This window comes from Cucurbita moschata, unplaced genomic scaffold (genome assembly GCF_002738365.1).
Source record: "Cucurbita moschata cultivar Rifu unplaced genomic scaffold, Cmos_1.0 Cmo_Scf00053, whole genome shotgun sequence".
In the NCBI taxonomy this organism is placed as follows: Eukaryota; Viridiplantae; Streptophyta; class Magnoliopsida; order Cucurbitales; family Cucurbitaceae; genus Cucurbita; species Cucurbita moschata.
Genome location: NW_019268569.1, coordinates 891,935 through 908,702, shown reverse-complemented (window position 1 = coordinate 908,702; position 16,768 = coordinate 891,935). Strand labels below are relative to the sequence as shown.

The 16,768-nt window shown below is 41.8% G+C and overlaps 1 protein-coding gene across 3 annotated transcripts in view; it reads left to right on the top strand.

The window, feature by feature from the left end:
• Positions 1-8,110, top strand: part of LOC111436324 (protein TSS-like) — a 16,764-nt gene extending 8,654 nt beyond the window's left edge. For all 3 annotated transcript variants that reach the window (XM_023074068.1, XM_023074065.1, XM_023074067.1), the window contains exons 16-25: positions 472-564; positions 667-768; positions 949-1,053; positions 1,202-1,335; positions 1,699-1,882; positions 2,693-2,824; positions 3,022-3,134; positions 4,472-4,559; positions 4,985-7,283; positions 7,824-8,110. In XM_023074068.1, coding sequence (XP_022929836.1) covers positions 472-564; positions 667-768; positions 949-1,053; positions 1,202-1,335; positions 1,699-1,882; positions 2,693-2,824; positions 3,022-3,134; positions 4,472-4,559; positions 4,985-7,108 — 3,075 coding nt within the window. In that variant the 3' untranslated portion in view covers positions 7,109-7,283; positions 7,824-8,110. The remainder of the gene's footprint in view (positions 1-471; positions 565-666; positions 769-948; positions 1,054-1,201; positions 1,336-1,698; positions 1,883-2,692; positions 2,825-3,021; positions 3,135-4,471; positions 4,560-4,984; positions 7,284-7,823) is intronic.
• The last annotated feature ends 8,658 nt before the right edge of the window (positions 8,111-16,768 follow it).

Here is a 16,768-nt window from a genome sequence, read left to right as displayed (position 1 = left end):
TTTTTTTTTTTTTTTTTTTTTTTTTTTTTTTTTTTGAAAGGTATACAATTCTGCTAGTGAAATATCTGTGAGTATTTGACGTTAGGGCTGGAAAAAAGGTTATAAATTGTAGTTTTGATACCCCGAGCATTAAGTCAAATGGCTGAAGGTTATTTCCTACAGCAGGCTGCCTCGAGTCTAAACGTCCTCGAGTTTGAGGGGAATGCCTTAGTTTCTTTTCTTGTATGAGACTAGACTATAATATCTGGACTGACCTTTTAGGAATTCTTTAGAACACCTTCTAATTGGAGGCGGAGGCCTTGACTTTGAGAGTTCTTGGGTGGCCATGAGCTTCTTCTGATGTATTAGATATGGAGTGTTTTTATGCCACTCTAAGATACTTATAGAATTAAGGTTATCAAAAAAGTATGTGCATGTTATAATATGATAATTGACCTCCAGTTTCTAATGTTTTTCTTATTTAAATTTTAGGTGGGTATTGAGCTGGTTCCACGAGATTTTGATATGGATTCTTCATTTCCGTTCCAAAAATCAGATGTTGTAAGCCTGGTCCCAGTGCATAAGGTGATTGAATGGATACCTAACCGTAGGATATATATTTTTTTTAGTAGCACTTCGAAAATAAGAACGTTTGAGTTGAATTGAATGTCATGCCAACTCTTTCAGCAAGCAGCATGTTCGTCCGCAGATGGACGGCAGCTTTTAGAGTCTTCGAAAACAGCTTTAGATAAAGGAAAACTTGAAGATGCTGTAACCTACGGTACAAAGGTATGGCCTTCACAATCGTGGTTTTATTTTTCCTTGGTGTCTTTTGGGTAAGAGGGTCTGTAACATGTGCATTTCTTGGAATCAAGTACTCTCAGAGGCCTTTATATCATAAGTTGCAAATGTGTTTAATAGCATGAATTAATGGAATTTCATGCTTGCTTCAATCCTTTCCTACCTCAGGCACTCGCAAAACTCGTTGCAGTTTGTGGTCCCTATCATCGCATGACTGCTGGAGCTTACAGCCTCCTTGCGGTAGTTTTGTATCACACTGGTGATTTCAATCAGGTAGTTAATTCATTCTAAAGTATTGTTATGCATCTTATTGGACCATGCATGTCACCTTCTCTTTGTTCTATCTTATTTATCCATTTTCATAATTTTTTTGTGTGAAGGTATTGAGGTGAAAAGCTAATTCATTGGTTTTCCATTACAGGCTACTATTTACCAGCAAAAAGCTCTGGATATCAATGAGAGAGAATTGGGACTTGATCATCCAGATACAATGAAAAGTTATGGGGATTTAGCTGTTTTCTATTACCGACTTCAGCATACAGAGTTAGCTCTTAAGTATGTTGTCCTCACTACTACAGATTCGCGAACTTTACACATTATGTCTGGGGTTATAGAAAATTTAATTATGATTTGTTATCAATTTTTAAATCATCTAATATTTTTATAAAGCCGCATGCTAACGCTCTCTCTCTCTCTCTCTCCAATCAATATTCTTATTCATGGCCACGTTAGAATGACTGAATGAGTTAATAATTTGGAGCTGTTCAGGAGGAATATCCATATTGTGATTTACATTACGTGTCCAGTTGAAATCAAATGTTACATATATACATGTATATATTTTTTATAATACACCATTGATTTTCCTAAAGGTTTTTGACGTATCAATGAAAGATGTTTCTTGTTTCAAAAATTTAGGTATGTAAAACGTGCTCTCTATCTTTTACATCTCACTTGTGGTCCCTCTCATCCAAACACTGCTGCAACATACATCAATGTGGCTATGATGGAGGAAGGGCTTGGAAATGTGCATGTTGCCCTCAGATATCTCCACAAAGCTCTCAAGTGTAACCAAAGATTACTTGGCCCAGATCATATTCAGGTTTTGCTTCGATCTTATTTTAATTTTCTCCCCATTTTATAGAAAAAAATAAATTTATTTAATACCTAAGCAATAATTATTAGGATATTTTGCTCTCACTGTAATTGGCCATGACTAAAGAAGGACCATACTTTATTCAGTCAAGTCCATATTCGTGGGAAATTTTTGGCACAATGGCGTAGGCTTTAATGTTGTGGCTTTGTAGCTCTTATTCTTTGATCATTATTTTCCGTTTTTTCCCCTTAACCCATACTTGTACATAATAAATGTTCAAACCTGCATCATTTCGTCCTACAACAAATGATCTGACCTATAGTGGTGAACATGTCGACAACCACATACTAGGATATTAATCCTACATAGCAACCAAATGTTGTAGGGTTAGTCAGTTTTTCTATGATATTAGTGAAGATACATGTAAGCTGATTCGGTTTTCATGGGTATCTAAAAAAACGAAACCAAAAAGTAAAGAAGAAAAATGAAAAATCACAATAATAAGCCCCCTATAACTCTGAATGTGATAGTTTAGACTTTTTTATATTCGGCAGAAGGAATTTGTGCATTTTTTATTCTAGAGGTTCTCCTTCTTTTCAGTTTGCTGCCTGATTTTATATATCTTAGTTGTTACTCTGGAATATTTGCATGATTTATGAAAATTTTGGGACACGAATTATTGGCCCATTAAAAGATGAAAACTTTTTGGCTCGTATCACATTTGCATGTTACATGCATATGCAAATATTCTAGGCACTATTTAAGCGTGGTCATGAGGTATATCGAGCTCTGATTTAGTTTTCCTAATTTCTTCAGACTGCAGCAAGTTACCATGCTATAGCCATCGCACTCTCACTTATGGAAGCGTACCCTTTAAGTGTCCAACATGAGCAGACAACCTTGCAAATTCTGCGAGCAAAGCTGGGCCCAGATGATCTACGCACTCAAGTAAGTTCAAGATATCTGGACTCATCTAAGACGGCCATAACCTTGTTGCTTTCTGTTTATTGTTATCAGTATACACTGATAATCGTGTAAAACTATGAATGATGGAAGCTGACCCCTATTGGCTGTGTCAAATAGTTCCTTTTCCCTTTCTTCAAAATTATGCTATTGGTCGCTCATGTTAGATTTTAATCCTGCAGGATGCTGCTGCTTGGCTAGAATACTTTGAGTCCAAAGCTTTTGAACAACAGGAAGCTGCAAGGAATGGTACTCGGAAGCCTGATGCATCAATAGCATGTAAAGGCCACTTAAGGTAAACGGCATAATCTGATTTTTGACCTGCAGGTCAGGTCATTTTGACAAATAGTGAGACTGTAATGTAGATACTCTATATTGGTTAATTTTACAGGTTTAAAATTGTGTTGTCTTTCTTTCTATTTTCTTTTTTAATTTTTAATTTTTTTACTGCATACATCTGTGGATTATGCATGCAAATGTATTTTGGATGGCTGAGATTGGAACAAGCTAATTTTTGTGTATTAGTGTTTGTCAAAATGGGAAGTATTTTCTTTTTTGAACATTCATTTTTCTAGAATCTTTTGCATATTATGGCAAGAATCTTACCACATCTACAAGATTGATGTTGAGAGGATTAAGTTGATAGAAGCTCATGTAGTCGTGTTGTGTTATGGAAAGAAAGAATGTTTTATAGGCTTATCTTGAACTCTGATGTGCATCTTGTACTAAATGCAAATGTGGTTTGAATGCCTTAGAGCAAATGGATTTTGTCATCTCATGTAGCAGCATTTTCTTTGACTTGTCTCTGTTTTATTTCTTTGTTTTCATCTAAAGACACGTTCCATAAATTCCTTCAGCAATTGATAAGAATTCTATTTGTAATTTGTTTATTGGGTTCTATTTTCACCCCATCTCTGTTTTCTAGTGTGATTTAGAGTTATATTTTGGAGTGTGATTGAATAAGAAATGGATTTTCAAGTCCTAATTTAAGCCTAATGTGTTTCTTTTTTTCTTTTTTTTTTTTTTTTGCTTTGTTTTAAATTTATTTAGGTTTCCTTTTCTCAACCACAGCTTCTGTAAGCAAGTAACCTCTTACCAGCGTGAAGTTCAATTGCAACTTCTTTTTTCTTTAAACTAATACTATTTCTGTCGAAGTTTGTGGAATTGAGTCTGATCCTCTGGCATACTATATTACCCTCTCTCTCTGATATTCTTTTTGAGCAGGATCCATGAATGCATTTTCGGATTTCAATGCCACTCAAACCCTACCCTACCCTTATTCTCTCAAATTTAACCCTGAAATCTCCTACTAATTTTCCCCGTTGCCTTGCATTAGCCTCATAATTTGAGATTTAAAACTTTTGAGATTGTCTCCCCCTTTTTGGGTAATTAAAAATTTAATTTCCTTCTTTGTCCTGCTGTACATACTTTTTGTGGTTATACAATTTGTTAAAAAGAATAAAGTTGATGAATATTACTCTAGAGCATATTGTTATTATTTATTCTTCGTCAACCTAAATATAGCTCAATTGATTTAGGCATATATCTTTGACCTCTAGGTCAGAAGTTGAATCTCCCAACCTACTTATTGTTAAACTCAAAAGTTATTGTTTCTTCTTTCAAACTTGGCAGTGTATCAGATTTGCTGGACTATATTAATCCCAGTCATGATGCCAAAGAGAGGGATGCAGCAGCAAAGAGGAAAAACTATATTGTGAAGGTAGTTTACTTGTGCAATGTTTGTCATAGTTGTTCGATTAGATATGGAATCAATTAAGATGACTCATATACCGTTAGTTTCAGAAATGGATGATCCTTGGTTGGAAACCGTAGTCACTTATTTAGTCAGCTTGTCTGCCCCATGTTGGAAATGGGAAATTTTGACAAGATCGGGACAGGAATATTTTATTTTCTTTGACTACCTCAATGTTAGATGATAAGTGGGACAGCTATTATAGAATGTCTCTTCAGATGAAGCCTCGCCTTTTCTTTGAATCATACATTTATTTTAGTTTGAACATCATATTCTCTCTTGAGCAAAAATCATATAGTCCTAATAGCTGTAGTTTTAGTTATCATTTATTAATAAACAGACTGGTATACGTAGTTTGGCTATTAATCTCATTGTGCTTTTCTACCTTGCAGTTAAAGGGAAGATCTGACCATAGTACAAGCTTGGCACATGGCGAAGAATCTCCACAAGAGATCTCAAAAGAGGTTTCTGATGAAGTGACACTTGCACTTGGACCAGGAGATGATCCAAGTACAGATGAGGAGACTACCACACCAGTTGAAGCCCAGCAGCCTGTTACTGAGGAAGCTGCTGAGGAAAGGCCGAAAATAGAAGACGATGTCACATCTGAACTCCACCCTGAAGGAGAAGATGGATGGCAACCAGTTCAAAGGCCAAGATCAGCTGGGTCATATGGGCGGCAGCTAAAGCAACGTCGAGCCACTTCTGGCAAGGTCTTTAGTTACCCGAAGATGAATATAGATGTTGACGGTGAATCTCATAAACTGAAGAACAATAATCCAAACAGTCGATTATACGTGTTAAAGAAAAGAACAATATCCCATGGAAGTTATACAGATCATCATTCTATGAACTCGTATCAAGGTTCCAAATTTGGTAGGAGAATAGTCAAAACTTTGACTTACAGGGTTAAGTCTATTCCCTTATCTACAGAAACTGATACAGCAGTGGTGCCTGACACTGGCGACAAGGTTGGGTCTGCAGTAGAACCTGGTAGATCATCGACTCCAATCGATTCTAGCTCATTGAAGAATACAATAATCAGCCTTGGAAAATCACCTTCATACAAGGAAGTGGCTGTAGCCCCACCAGGTACTATTGCCATGTTGCAGGTCAGGGTATCTCAGACTGATACGCCTGGTGCTGAGGAGTTCGTAGTTGAGAAACATGAAGAAAAATCAAGTGAAATGAAGGGAATTTCTGATATTTCTATTGTGGAATCGTCAGATTTCTTGAAAGAGGAAAAACAAGTTGAGAATAATGACGTAACTCAGGCAGGACAGGCTGTGGAAAATAACCTTTCTCATATGGTATCTGAGACTTTGGGAGGACTTCAATCTTGTGTTGTTGATGTGAGTGGAGTTGTGGAGGACAATGTATATGTACCCAATGATAGTATGTCCTATCCTGTTGGATCTTCTGAAAGTAGACCCTCTGTGGAGGATCTACCAAACGGCTTTGAATCAGACAATTTTGACTCCTCCCTTGAACAAGTTGAGGATTTGAAGGACAAGTCGTTAGTTCTAAGTTCTGGCGAGACTCAAGGACTCAACAATAAGAAATTATCTGCTTCTGCAGCTCCATTTAACCCATCACCAGTTATCATGCGTACTGCACCTGTAGCCATGAACATAACAATTCCTGCTGGTCCTCGTGCCATTTCACCTATTGCACCTTGGTCAGTAAACATGAATATTCACCCAGGGCCTGCTTCAGTGTTGCCAACAATTAATCCATTATGCTCCTCTCCTCACCAACCATACCCATCCCCTCCACCAACTCCTGGCATGATGCAATCCATCCCCTTCATGTACCCTCCTTATTCCCAACCTCAGGCGATACCAACTTACACTCGGCCTTTATCTGTACCTGGTTATTCCCAACCAGTTCCAACCAGTACATTTCCTGTAACCACCAGTGCTTTTCATCCCAATCCTTTGGCTTGGCAGTGTAGCATGAACACCAACACATCAGACTGTGTTCCACGCGCAGTTTGGCCTGGCAGCCATCCACCAGAGTTTTCTGTTCCATCACCTGTCGATCCTGTTAGTGATTTCATGAAAGATTTGAATGTTAACTCTGATGATTCTTTGAAAGTTCTGCCAGCAGATATTGACAGACTAGGAGAAGCTAGAAAGAAGAATAATTCTCTGGCATCTGAGGGTATGGTTAGTGAAAATGTAGGTGCTGAGATTGGTTTGGAGAGTGTGGAAGAAAAGTGTCATTCAAATCCATGCATGGTTGAAACTTCAACTGTTGAACCCGTACAAAAATCCATTTTAAATGGAAATGCAGCAAGTAGTAGAGAAAGTGTCGATGGTGAGAAAACCTTCAGCATTTTGATAAGGGGAAGAAGAAACCGGAAACAGACTCTCAGAGTGCCAATTAGTTTGTTAAATCGTCCTTACGGATCACAGTCGTTCAAAGTAAATTATAACAGAGTGGTTAGAGGAAGTGATCTTCCCAAGTTTACCAGCTATTCAGCAAGCAAAGAATGTACAGCTAGTGCAACATAGTTATAGGTTGTGTCATTCTTGCAAGCAGATTGTTCAAAGATAGCGAGGATATTGCTGATATTATGTCCTGTGAGCAAATGGAGTAACTGGGACTAGATATCTTCTGGCTTCGTGTTTACGTATCATCCCTGCCTTGTCACTTTCACGATTCAAACAAACTTCTGGGAAAATTGAGGTTTGTCTTCTAAATGCAATCCATAAAAAGACTTTTGTCATCTTGTATGTGAACATTTCTTTTCGAGGGAGTAAACAAAATCTTTTATTGAGTTATTTATAGGAATTCTTAGGCTTGAATCATATAGATTAATGGAAGTAGACAGCTTTTTTCTGTTTCTAATTAAATTCTATCCCAATGTTATAAATCTAATTATCATGGGGGTTAAAGTTTTGGGTTCAATAGTTTGTTTTTTCTAAAATGAAATAGTTGGTGTTCATATGCTGGACTTTGTACATAGGCTTAAGTTTGGTGCTACCACATCATAGGTTTGAGTTTGTTAGTTGTTAATTGGTTAGTAATTGGGTTGAAGTAGTTTGCTGGTAATTAGATTGGTGGGCTTAAATCCTCTAAAATAGAAGGTTATAATCTTTTGTATTAGCAAGATTTGAATGATAATAAAAGTACTTGTTGGGAAATTTTAGAGTTTTAAGCTCTTCTGATACTAGATTGTTTGACTGATTGCTGGCTTATTATTATATGGTATTTCTTGATGTGCAGGCATGATAAACATCTGGTGAAAGATTAAGCAGTTCTTAAAGTGATTCTTCACTATATAGTTGGAAATCGGATCACAGCATTCAAAGATAAGTTGGTTTCTGGCTTTGGGATAGTGATAGCAGTGATTTTGGTAGGGTAGTTTAAAAAAAGTGCATACCACTGATTATTTCATTTATGTTTGACCCATAAACTTCTCTTTTTTTATTTCTTGATCAAATTGATTAGAACATTTTTTTTTTATGTTATATAACAATGAGCCAGAGAATAAGGAAATTGTCCCTTCAGTATCTTGAGCTTTCTAATAATGTCTGGTTCTGGGTAATATTTTTACCTGTGATGTTTCATCTGCTATTGTTAGAGATGGATGGACTGGTACTTCTTTCTGGTGATTTAAGGATCTGTGATTTTTGTAGTCCAAAACTTAGTATTTGAAAATTTTAGAAATAGGAGTAACATTTGTTTTTGGATTCTTTCCCCTGAATTTAACGAAGTTTATAAGGCTGTCAGGGCTCCATAACTTTGAGCAGCTCTCGTATCAAGCTTTGAAAATGGAAAGAAAGAAAAGAAAGTCTGAATAAAAAAATATTATGATTTCATCACTCTTAGAAACGAATAAAGAAACGAAGAGCAAGGAATGTTACATGTCGCATGGGATGCAAGGGAATGTCGGGGTTATCAAGTACTGAATCTGGATTTCAAATCCTGATCTGAATCTTGGTTATGAGTCGTTACAACTTAGTAACAGATGCAACGTTAATTCGATGCTCTTTTGCTAACAAAATTGAAGGATTTAGCTCGTAAAACTTATCAGCTAACACTTCCAAAGTGTTGGGAAGCAAGGGAATTGAGATATTTGCCAAGGGGTGTTCCACCTGTGATAATTTCTCTACTTTACTTACCCCGAACAACTTCATGAATCTAGGTTTTGCTTGGGCACTGCTATAGAAGTCCAACCTCTTCGCAGTTGAAGTTGGTCGTTGCATGATGGCGGGATCCCCCAATAATTTGCCTAGGGTTTTACTTTCATTTTTGAGCATATAGATGTGCAATACTTCTCTACACACGACTCACACATATGCACATATACCCACTAAGCAAGCACCGTTATTGTACTCCTAAGTATAACTATGAGCTTGCACATGCTCACACAATCGAAAGAGGCAAACAAAAAAAGGGGCTAAGTCAACTGAGGGCAAAAATGTCATTTTGCCCCTCCAACCATAATAGGGGTTCAAGGAAAACCGGACCATAATAGGGGTTTAAGGAAAACCCATCAAATCGCCTGCAAAAGAAAAAGAGAGTTAGAGAGAAAATTGAGAGGAATCAACCGCGAAGTTCATCGGACCACCGTTGGAATCTACCTTCAGACGAGACTTGTACAAGAACTGAGAGGCTAGAGGCTGCTGCTCTGTCAAGATCCAAGAACGTTTCGCGGGTAAGGTTCTTAACGACATTTTGACCACCGTCGGAATCCACCTTCAGACGAGACTTGTACAAAAACTGAGAGGCTAGAGGCCGCCGCTCCGTCAAGATCCAAGAATGTTTCGCGAGGTAAGGTTCTTAACGACATTTTTCAAATCTGAGCTTTTCCTATGTGAATCGAGTCCTAAAATGCTGAAATATTCACCTAGGAACAACTCTACACACGATCTGTGAAAGAAGTTTGGCCGAGATCTCAACCCGAAGGTGGAGATCCGAGAATCGTTTGAGAACGGTAAGTGAACTTCCGACGCTCTTAACTCGTCCTGTAGTCAAGCAAAAAAATTACGAAAAAAATACTAGGACGTAGCCCGTAACACGACCTAGAACTTTGCCGAAGAAATCGTATCGATTCGAACTACGAATCAAAAGATATGAAAATCGGAAAAGGGACACTGTGTTACGGATTGTAGAGGACAGAGATGGAAAAAAAAAAGTCGGTCGGTGAGCGGCGAAGGGCGGCGTGACAGGCGTCGAACACGCGTTGACCGTTGGCTGGAGCAATGCAGCTCCAGCGAGGCGACGACACGCGTCGCCTGCAAGGCCCGAGCCGAACCGCAAACGCGAGCCGAGCCGAGCCAAACCAGACCGGCCGACCAGCGACTGCGCAGAAGCTGCCGCGCATGCAGCTTGCGACTGACGCACTTCCACACGCGTGGTCAGTGTCACGGTCCTATATTCTTGACCGTGCGGCGTCGTGATCTATACACGCTCACGACTAGCCTTAAGGGAAATTAAGCCCCATATATATTTTTCACCCCGGCTTTGTGGCTTCGTCGGACCTTAGGCGAGGTTTGTCTTCGCCAATCGAACATCGCTTGTGCGGAATCCAAGCTTGTCCAACCACACACGCCGCCTGTGCGTGTATGTTCAATCGTCTGTGACACATCCGACTTGCCTCTACGCTAGGCCAACTCATTCGGCTCGACCTTGCCTCTATTTGGGCGAAGGTCTCTCAATACAACGTTGCATCTCGTTTTGCCATCTCGATCCCCATCGATGGGGTCCATATGTCTTGACGCCATCCCGAGTCTCGGGATGTCGTCGGCCATCGTAACTCGTTCGGTCATGCCATCGAGAATGGGCCCGCGTGTCATTCATCTCATTGGGACTTCCCGAACATCCATCCATCCAGGTTCTATCGAGGCATAGGCCCTCCCGTGCTCATGTCGAGTCATTTACGAATACCGTACCGGATAGCGGGTGTATGTAGCAACCTCCAACACGCGGGCTAGGGCGCAATACCGGCACACCCGTGTCGTCCGGTACTGTCCTTCAAAAACCCATTTCAAAGGAAGTCGCCCCGAGACACTCGTCTCGGCACGCTCGTCCACACTGTGACACACGTATATGCCACAGGGTAGCTCACTTAGGCTACAGGGCCCAGGGGTGGTGGAGAGCTAACATCATGGTAACCCTATAGTACATTTTGAGCCATTTTCATTCTAACAGGAGTAGACATGATTTTCGTGAGGTGTCATACGGTGTCGTGCATTGTCCGTCTAATGTCCGATTGACACCAAACTTGGCGAGCATTCATATTTCCTATGGACGGACTTAACTCCCGAACCGCATGACCAAATTCCTTCCGAAACCTCGACTTTTGAGGTTAAGGCCCGGGGCCCTACCCGGCCCTTCAACAAGCTTATCTTGTCCTTCATGTCTATGCTGATGTCTCTGTTATGCTTGTCTCTCAACATGTCTTCAATGCCCACTTTGCGTGGTGGTGTGTTGGATGATGCATCGTCCTCCTCGATCGCATCATGGCATTCTTCTACGTTGGACCGCATATGGTCGGATGGGACGCCCCTTTGCTTGTCATGGCGTGAGGGTCACAACCTACTCTCTTCATAGTAAGGTTGTGACATTCTCCCCCACTTAACTTAGTCATCGTCCTCGATGACTTACTCGGGTCACAATCATATTGCAGATTGTGACATTCTCCCCTACTTAATTTAGTCATCGTTCTCGATGACTTTCTCGGGCGCGTTCGCCCCACCTATTGTGAAATTCTCCCCCACTCAATCTCGGCATCGTCCCGATGACGATCCGACTCTTTATCTGTTGGCGACTTGACTCGCTGGATTTGGTTGTGCTTCGGAAAAGTCTTCTATTGTTGAGCACCTGACGATCTTTTGTCATAATGCTCTCCCAGCTGACGTCTTATGCCAACTTGGGACAAGTTCGAGTGGATGCTTCTGACTTCTCTTTTGTCAGGTGGCACCACGTTCTGACTCTTGACTTGGTCAGTTGTTGGGTGAACTTGTCCTCACTTAGGCTTGTTCCTTTATCTACGGCTATCCCCATTCGGACCTATTTCTGTTGTTCGCCCATCTTGGACTCGGCCACCGAGATTCGCAACGTAGACGTGACTCTTCAGCGTTTGCCATAGTTGTGGGTGAGGCTGACTCTCTTTGCAGACATTCATCAGACAAGTATGGACTTCAGAGGGCACTTTTGCCCTATTTTGGCCAACTTGGCCACAGTGTGTGTATTCTCTTTGGATCACATAAATTAGTGCACCCCTCGGGGTGGGGCTTGCAAGCCCTGCCGCGACACTCTTTGGTCGCGACCACTTCTCCTGTGAACTAGTGCACCCCTCGGGGTGGGGCTCGCAGGCCCAGCCGCAACACTCTTTAGTCGCGACCACTTCTCCTGTGAATTAGTTCACCCCTTGGGGTGGGGCTCGCAAGCCCGGCCGCAACACTCTTTGGTTGTGACCACTTCTCCTATTGAGCAAAGTCAACTCTTTGACAGTCTCTTCAGTTGTTGGCGCTAACTTTCGGCCAACTCTTTGTATTTTGTCACTTTCGTGTGACTACTATTGTGCTTGAACTTCCAGCTTGTTGCTCACTTCTCGAGCGGATACTGGTCTTGACATCTGTTGGTGGAGTCATCCACCCTAGGCACAAGGTGGTGACTCAAGGAATACACGTGTGCTCGTATGTCCGAGCACCTTTACGGGGTGAGAGACTTATTGATGTTGCTCTCCCCGTTCGAACTCAGCTGCCTCTTTGCAGCAAGGTCGCCCCCCCATAAGGACTTACATTGTATACGGCTTTTTGCACTCGGCCGACGCTTGTCTTTTCTTGACTCTCGGCTTCTCTGCTTGCAACCACTGACACTATTCCTCTAATGTGAATGGTTCCTTAGAAGGCACCGTCATGGTGCTTTCTGTTTCATCTACCTTGTCTTACTTCGGAACTGCAAGCTCTCGTCAGGTGAGCTTAGTTTTGCTTGACGGGTAGATCTTCCCATATTGAGGTGTTGACACACGACACTAATGAATTTCGGGTAGTCTTGGCTTCAACCCCCAACTGATTATAATTCTGACCGGCAACTGTCCTGCCCACTTCGGCACTCTTGACACACTTGCAAGGTCTTCGATCAACTCTTGGGTTCATTTCTCTTGACTGTCTTACCCGACTAGGCGCACAAAGTGTGGCTCTGATACCAATTGTCACGGTCCTATATTCTTGACCGTGCGGCGTCGTGATCTATACACGCTCACGACTAGCCTTAAGGGGAATTAAGCCCCATATATATTTTTCGCCCCGGCTTTGTGGCTTCATCGGACCTTAGGCGAGGTTTGTCTTCGCCAATCGAACATCACTTGTGCGGAATCCAAGCTTGTCCAACCACACACGCCGCCTGTGCGTGTATGTTCAATCGTCTGCGACACATCCGACTTGCCTCTACGCTAGGCCAACTCATTCGGCTCGACCTTGCCTCTATTCGGGCCAAGGTCTCTCAATACAACGTCGCATCTCGTCTTGCCATCTCGATCCCCATCGACGGGGTCCATATGTCTTGACGCCATCCCGAGTCTAGGGATGTTGTCGGCCATCGTAACTCGTTCGGTCATGCCATCGAGAATGAGCCCGCGTGTCGTTCATCTCATCGGGACTTCCCGAACATCCATCCGCGGGCTAGGGCGCAATACCGGATAGCAGGTGTATGTGCAACCTCCAACACGCGGGCTAGGGCGCAATACCGGCACACCAATGCCGTCCGGTACTGTCCTTCAAAAACCCATTTCAAAGGAAGTCGCCCCGAGACACTCGTTTCGGCACGCTCACCCACACTGTGACACACGTATGTGCCACAGGGTAGCTCACTTAGGCCACAGGGCTTAGGGGTGGTGGAGACCTAACACCATGGTACCCCTATAGTACATTTTGAGCCATTTTCATTCTACCAGGAGTAGACATGATTTTTGTGAGGTGTCATGCAGTGTCGTGCATTGTCCGTCCAATGTTCGATTGACACCAAACTTGGCGAGCATTCATATTTCCTATGGACGGACTTAACTCCCGAACCGCATGACCAAATTCCTTCCGAAACCTCGACTTTTGAGGTTAAGGCCTGGGGCCCTACCCAGCCCTTCAACAAGCCTATCTTGTCCTTCATGTCTATGCTGATGTCTCTGTTATGCTTGTCTCTCAACATGTCTTCAATGCCCACTTTGCATGGTGGTGTGTTGGATGATGCATCGTCCTCCTCGATCGCATCATGGCATTCTTCTACGTTGGCCCGCATATGGCCGGATGGGCGTCTCTTGAGGGACGCCCCTTTGCTTGTCATGGCGTGAGGGTCACAACCTACTCTCTTTATAGTAAGGTTGTGACAGTCAGCACACTGCCAGCGCGTGAAATGACCGTTTTGGCCCGGTTGCCCTTTGTTTGCCCGATTTTTGTCTCGGTTCCAATTCTAATACTGTTTTTATGTGAATATGGACCTAATTTAAGGAAATCGGTATTTTTGGACACCTCACGGGCAAAGAAACGCTAGCAAGAAGGCATGCGTCAACCAGGTAAGTCACCACTTGGTATTTAGGAAGAAATGCTTGTAGGATTCGCTTGGATTGCATGCATGCTAGTAACTTTGCCTTAAATTAGCTCTCCATGAATGAGATTAGTTAGATTGATTGTTATGAGTGTATTGAGTGAAATATCTAAGTGTTGCTTGTATGCTTTAAGCTTCCGCTGTACGTATCCATGCGTTTAACTTCGTGTTCTGGGTGCTTGATGGAGGCCATCGCCCTGTTGAGCCGGCATGCCTAGTTTGCATGAATTTTATATTATGATTGTAACGCCCCTAATTTTCTTTAACCTAATTAGTGACGTCACCCATGCATACATAACTCATTAAGCGAAAGCTCATCATAAATAACCTTGAAACAAAACAAAGTCTTTCATAAACATTCATAAATCCAAAACAACCTATCTCCAAAAATAAACTTTCAATAACTGAATTTAAAAAAATGAATCTAAATAGCTCCACCGTCAACCGTACATTGGCGCCTTGCCTTTACCTGAAAAATGTAGGTAGCACATGGCTTGAGTATTTTATGAAATACTCAATAGGTCACCCCACTGTTAGGGTTAAGAATGCAAACACATGCAACATATGAGCGAGACCTAACTTTTCATAAACTTTTCATAGCCTTGGGCGCTTTCCTATTCTAGATAGGGTTGGGTGTGTGGTACTCTTTCACACACGGCCCATGTACATGTACATGGACCCACCAGGCGGGCTCGTAAACATACCCCCTGGGCCTGACTTGGTCGGGTACAACGTGTTACACGTAGCCGGACACCACAGAACAGAAAAAGACCCGCATGATATCATGGCAAACATAAATATCGTATTTCATTCTTTCGTAACATAAAGGGGAAGAATCCCGATGCACGTGACATACATATATGCATGAAGTCCCTTAACATATCTAACATGGCATTACATAAGCAGTGCTAACATCGCATATATGTTTCTTACATTACATGGCATCTCACATGACCATTACATGGCATATTACATAGCATGAAAGTACATTCCAGTTGCATAAACATCTTATGACATGACTCGATAATTCTACATGTATCCATGGTATCGATCAACATATTCATGGCATATATCACTAACATCTCATTCATAACTTCACATAACATAAACAGTCAACCGTCAACATAATTCATACACATTCGTCAGTCAACACAATCTATACATCACATAATCATATCACATAAATATGGTGCATGCAGGGGCCACAGGGCACGCACCATCATACAACACGTAGTAAGCTAACTCCAACAGTAAGGTCACTTACCTCGAAGGTCTTGGTTGAAGTCACTCACAACGAGCTAATCCCAACGGTGAAATACGTTCTATGATAACCACATAAAAACTTAAAACCTTTCCTAACATACCCTAGCTAAACCTCATGTTGTTTATCAAAATAAACCCCCGAACTAAGCTGTCTTTAATGTTTAGGAACCATATTGACCTCGGATGGTAAAAATAAGGGCAAAAACAGCTTTGGAAGGGCCAAAAACCTTGGAATCGATATATTATAGTGATACCTTGCCGCTAAGCCTAGTTGCCGAGCCGGCCAACTAAGCCGGCAAGTCGAGCTGCGGGAATTGACAGAATCGAGCCGATTTCGTACATGTGCGAGCCGACCCGCACTGTGTATGCGTGCGAAGCTGCTGGGTGTGCGTCTGCGGCTCAACCCTATTCCAAAAACCTTGCCCTCCTTACCCGATTCTTCCTCCGAAGAGCAACCCCAAGGTTCCGGAGGAAAGTTCGGAGAGAAAATCGTTTTCAAGGGAGGTAAAAGGTTGGGCATAGGAATATAAAAATAATATGAAAACATTTGCATTCTAGGGTTTTAGGATAAGGAAACTCAGAGAAATAGGAATGTTTCTATTAGGTAATAAAAGTCTAGCACGGAATCCTTCTATTTCCGGGGAGATTACATTTAATTATTTATTTTATTTTTAGGTAGTAATTGTTGAAAATTACACCTTTTACGACGAAAATAAATGCATAACACAATATCTTGTCATATATAGAAATAAAAATAAAAATCAACCAAATAAGGCAAAAATGGAAAATCTGAATTGTTACAATGATGTTAGAAGACGATTGCATGCACACTCTGTTCTTTTCTAGGACCCATTTCTATGGTAAACCTAGGGAATTGCTGTTAGGAGCGATAAGTCGCTCTAGTCAGACTTAACCTTCCCCTAGGAACTTAGTAGATTACCACGGCAACAAGGTACCTCAAGAGTGTTCATAGATTGCTAGGGTGAGAATGATATCTATAGCTTCGTGGGGGAACCAAGGGTTCCTGACCAGTCCTTTACTACTCTTAGCCATTTCGCATGGGAAATGTGTCCCCACGTCGTACAACCCATTAGCTGCATGGGAACGGGTTGGGTCACACCCCCCATTGGGGGACTATATGGGCTTAGGGGTATTCAGCACACCCCTAAGCTGGATACCATGTAGTCCCAGATAGCCATGTAAAGGTAGCGTCTCATAGAGAGATACCGACCATATCAGCTTGGCGTAAGGAACCTCTAGGTGTCTAATGGAAGGACGATGATCCGGTGGAACCCAAGGGGCAAGCTCCAAGGGACTAAAATTAGAACCAGATGTCCTAGAACCGAATCAGGAGACCG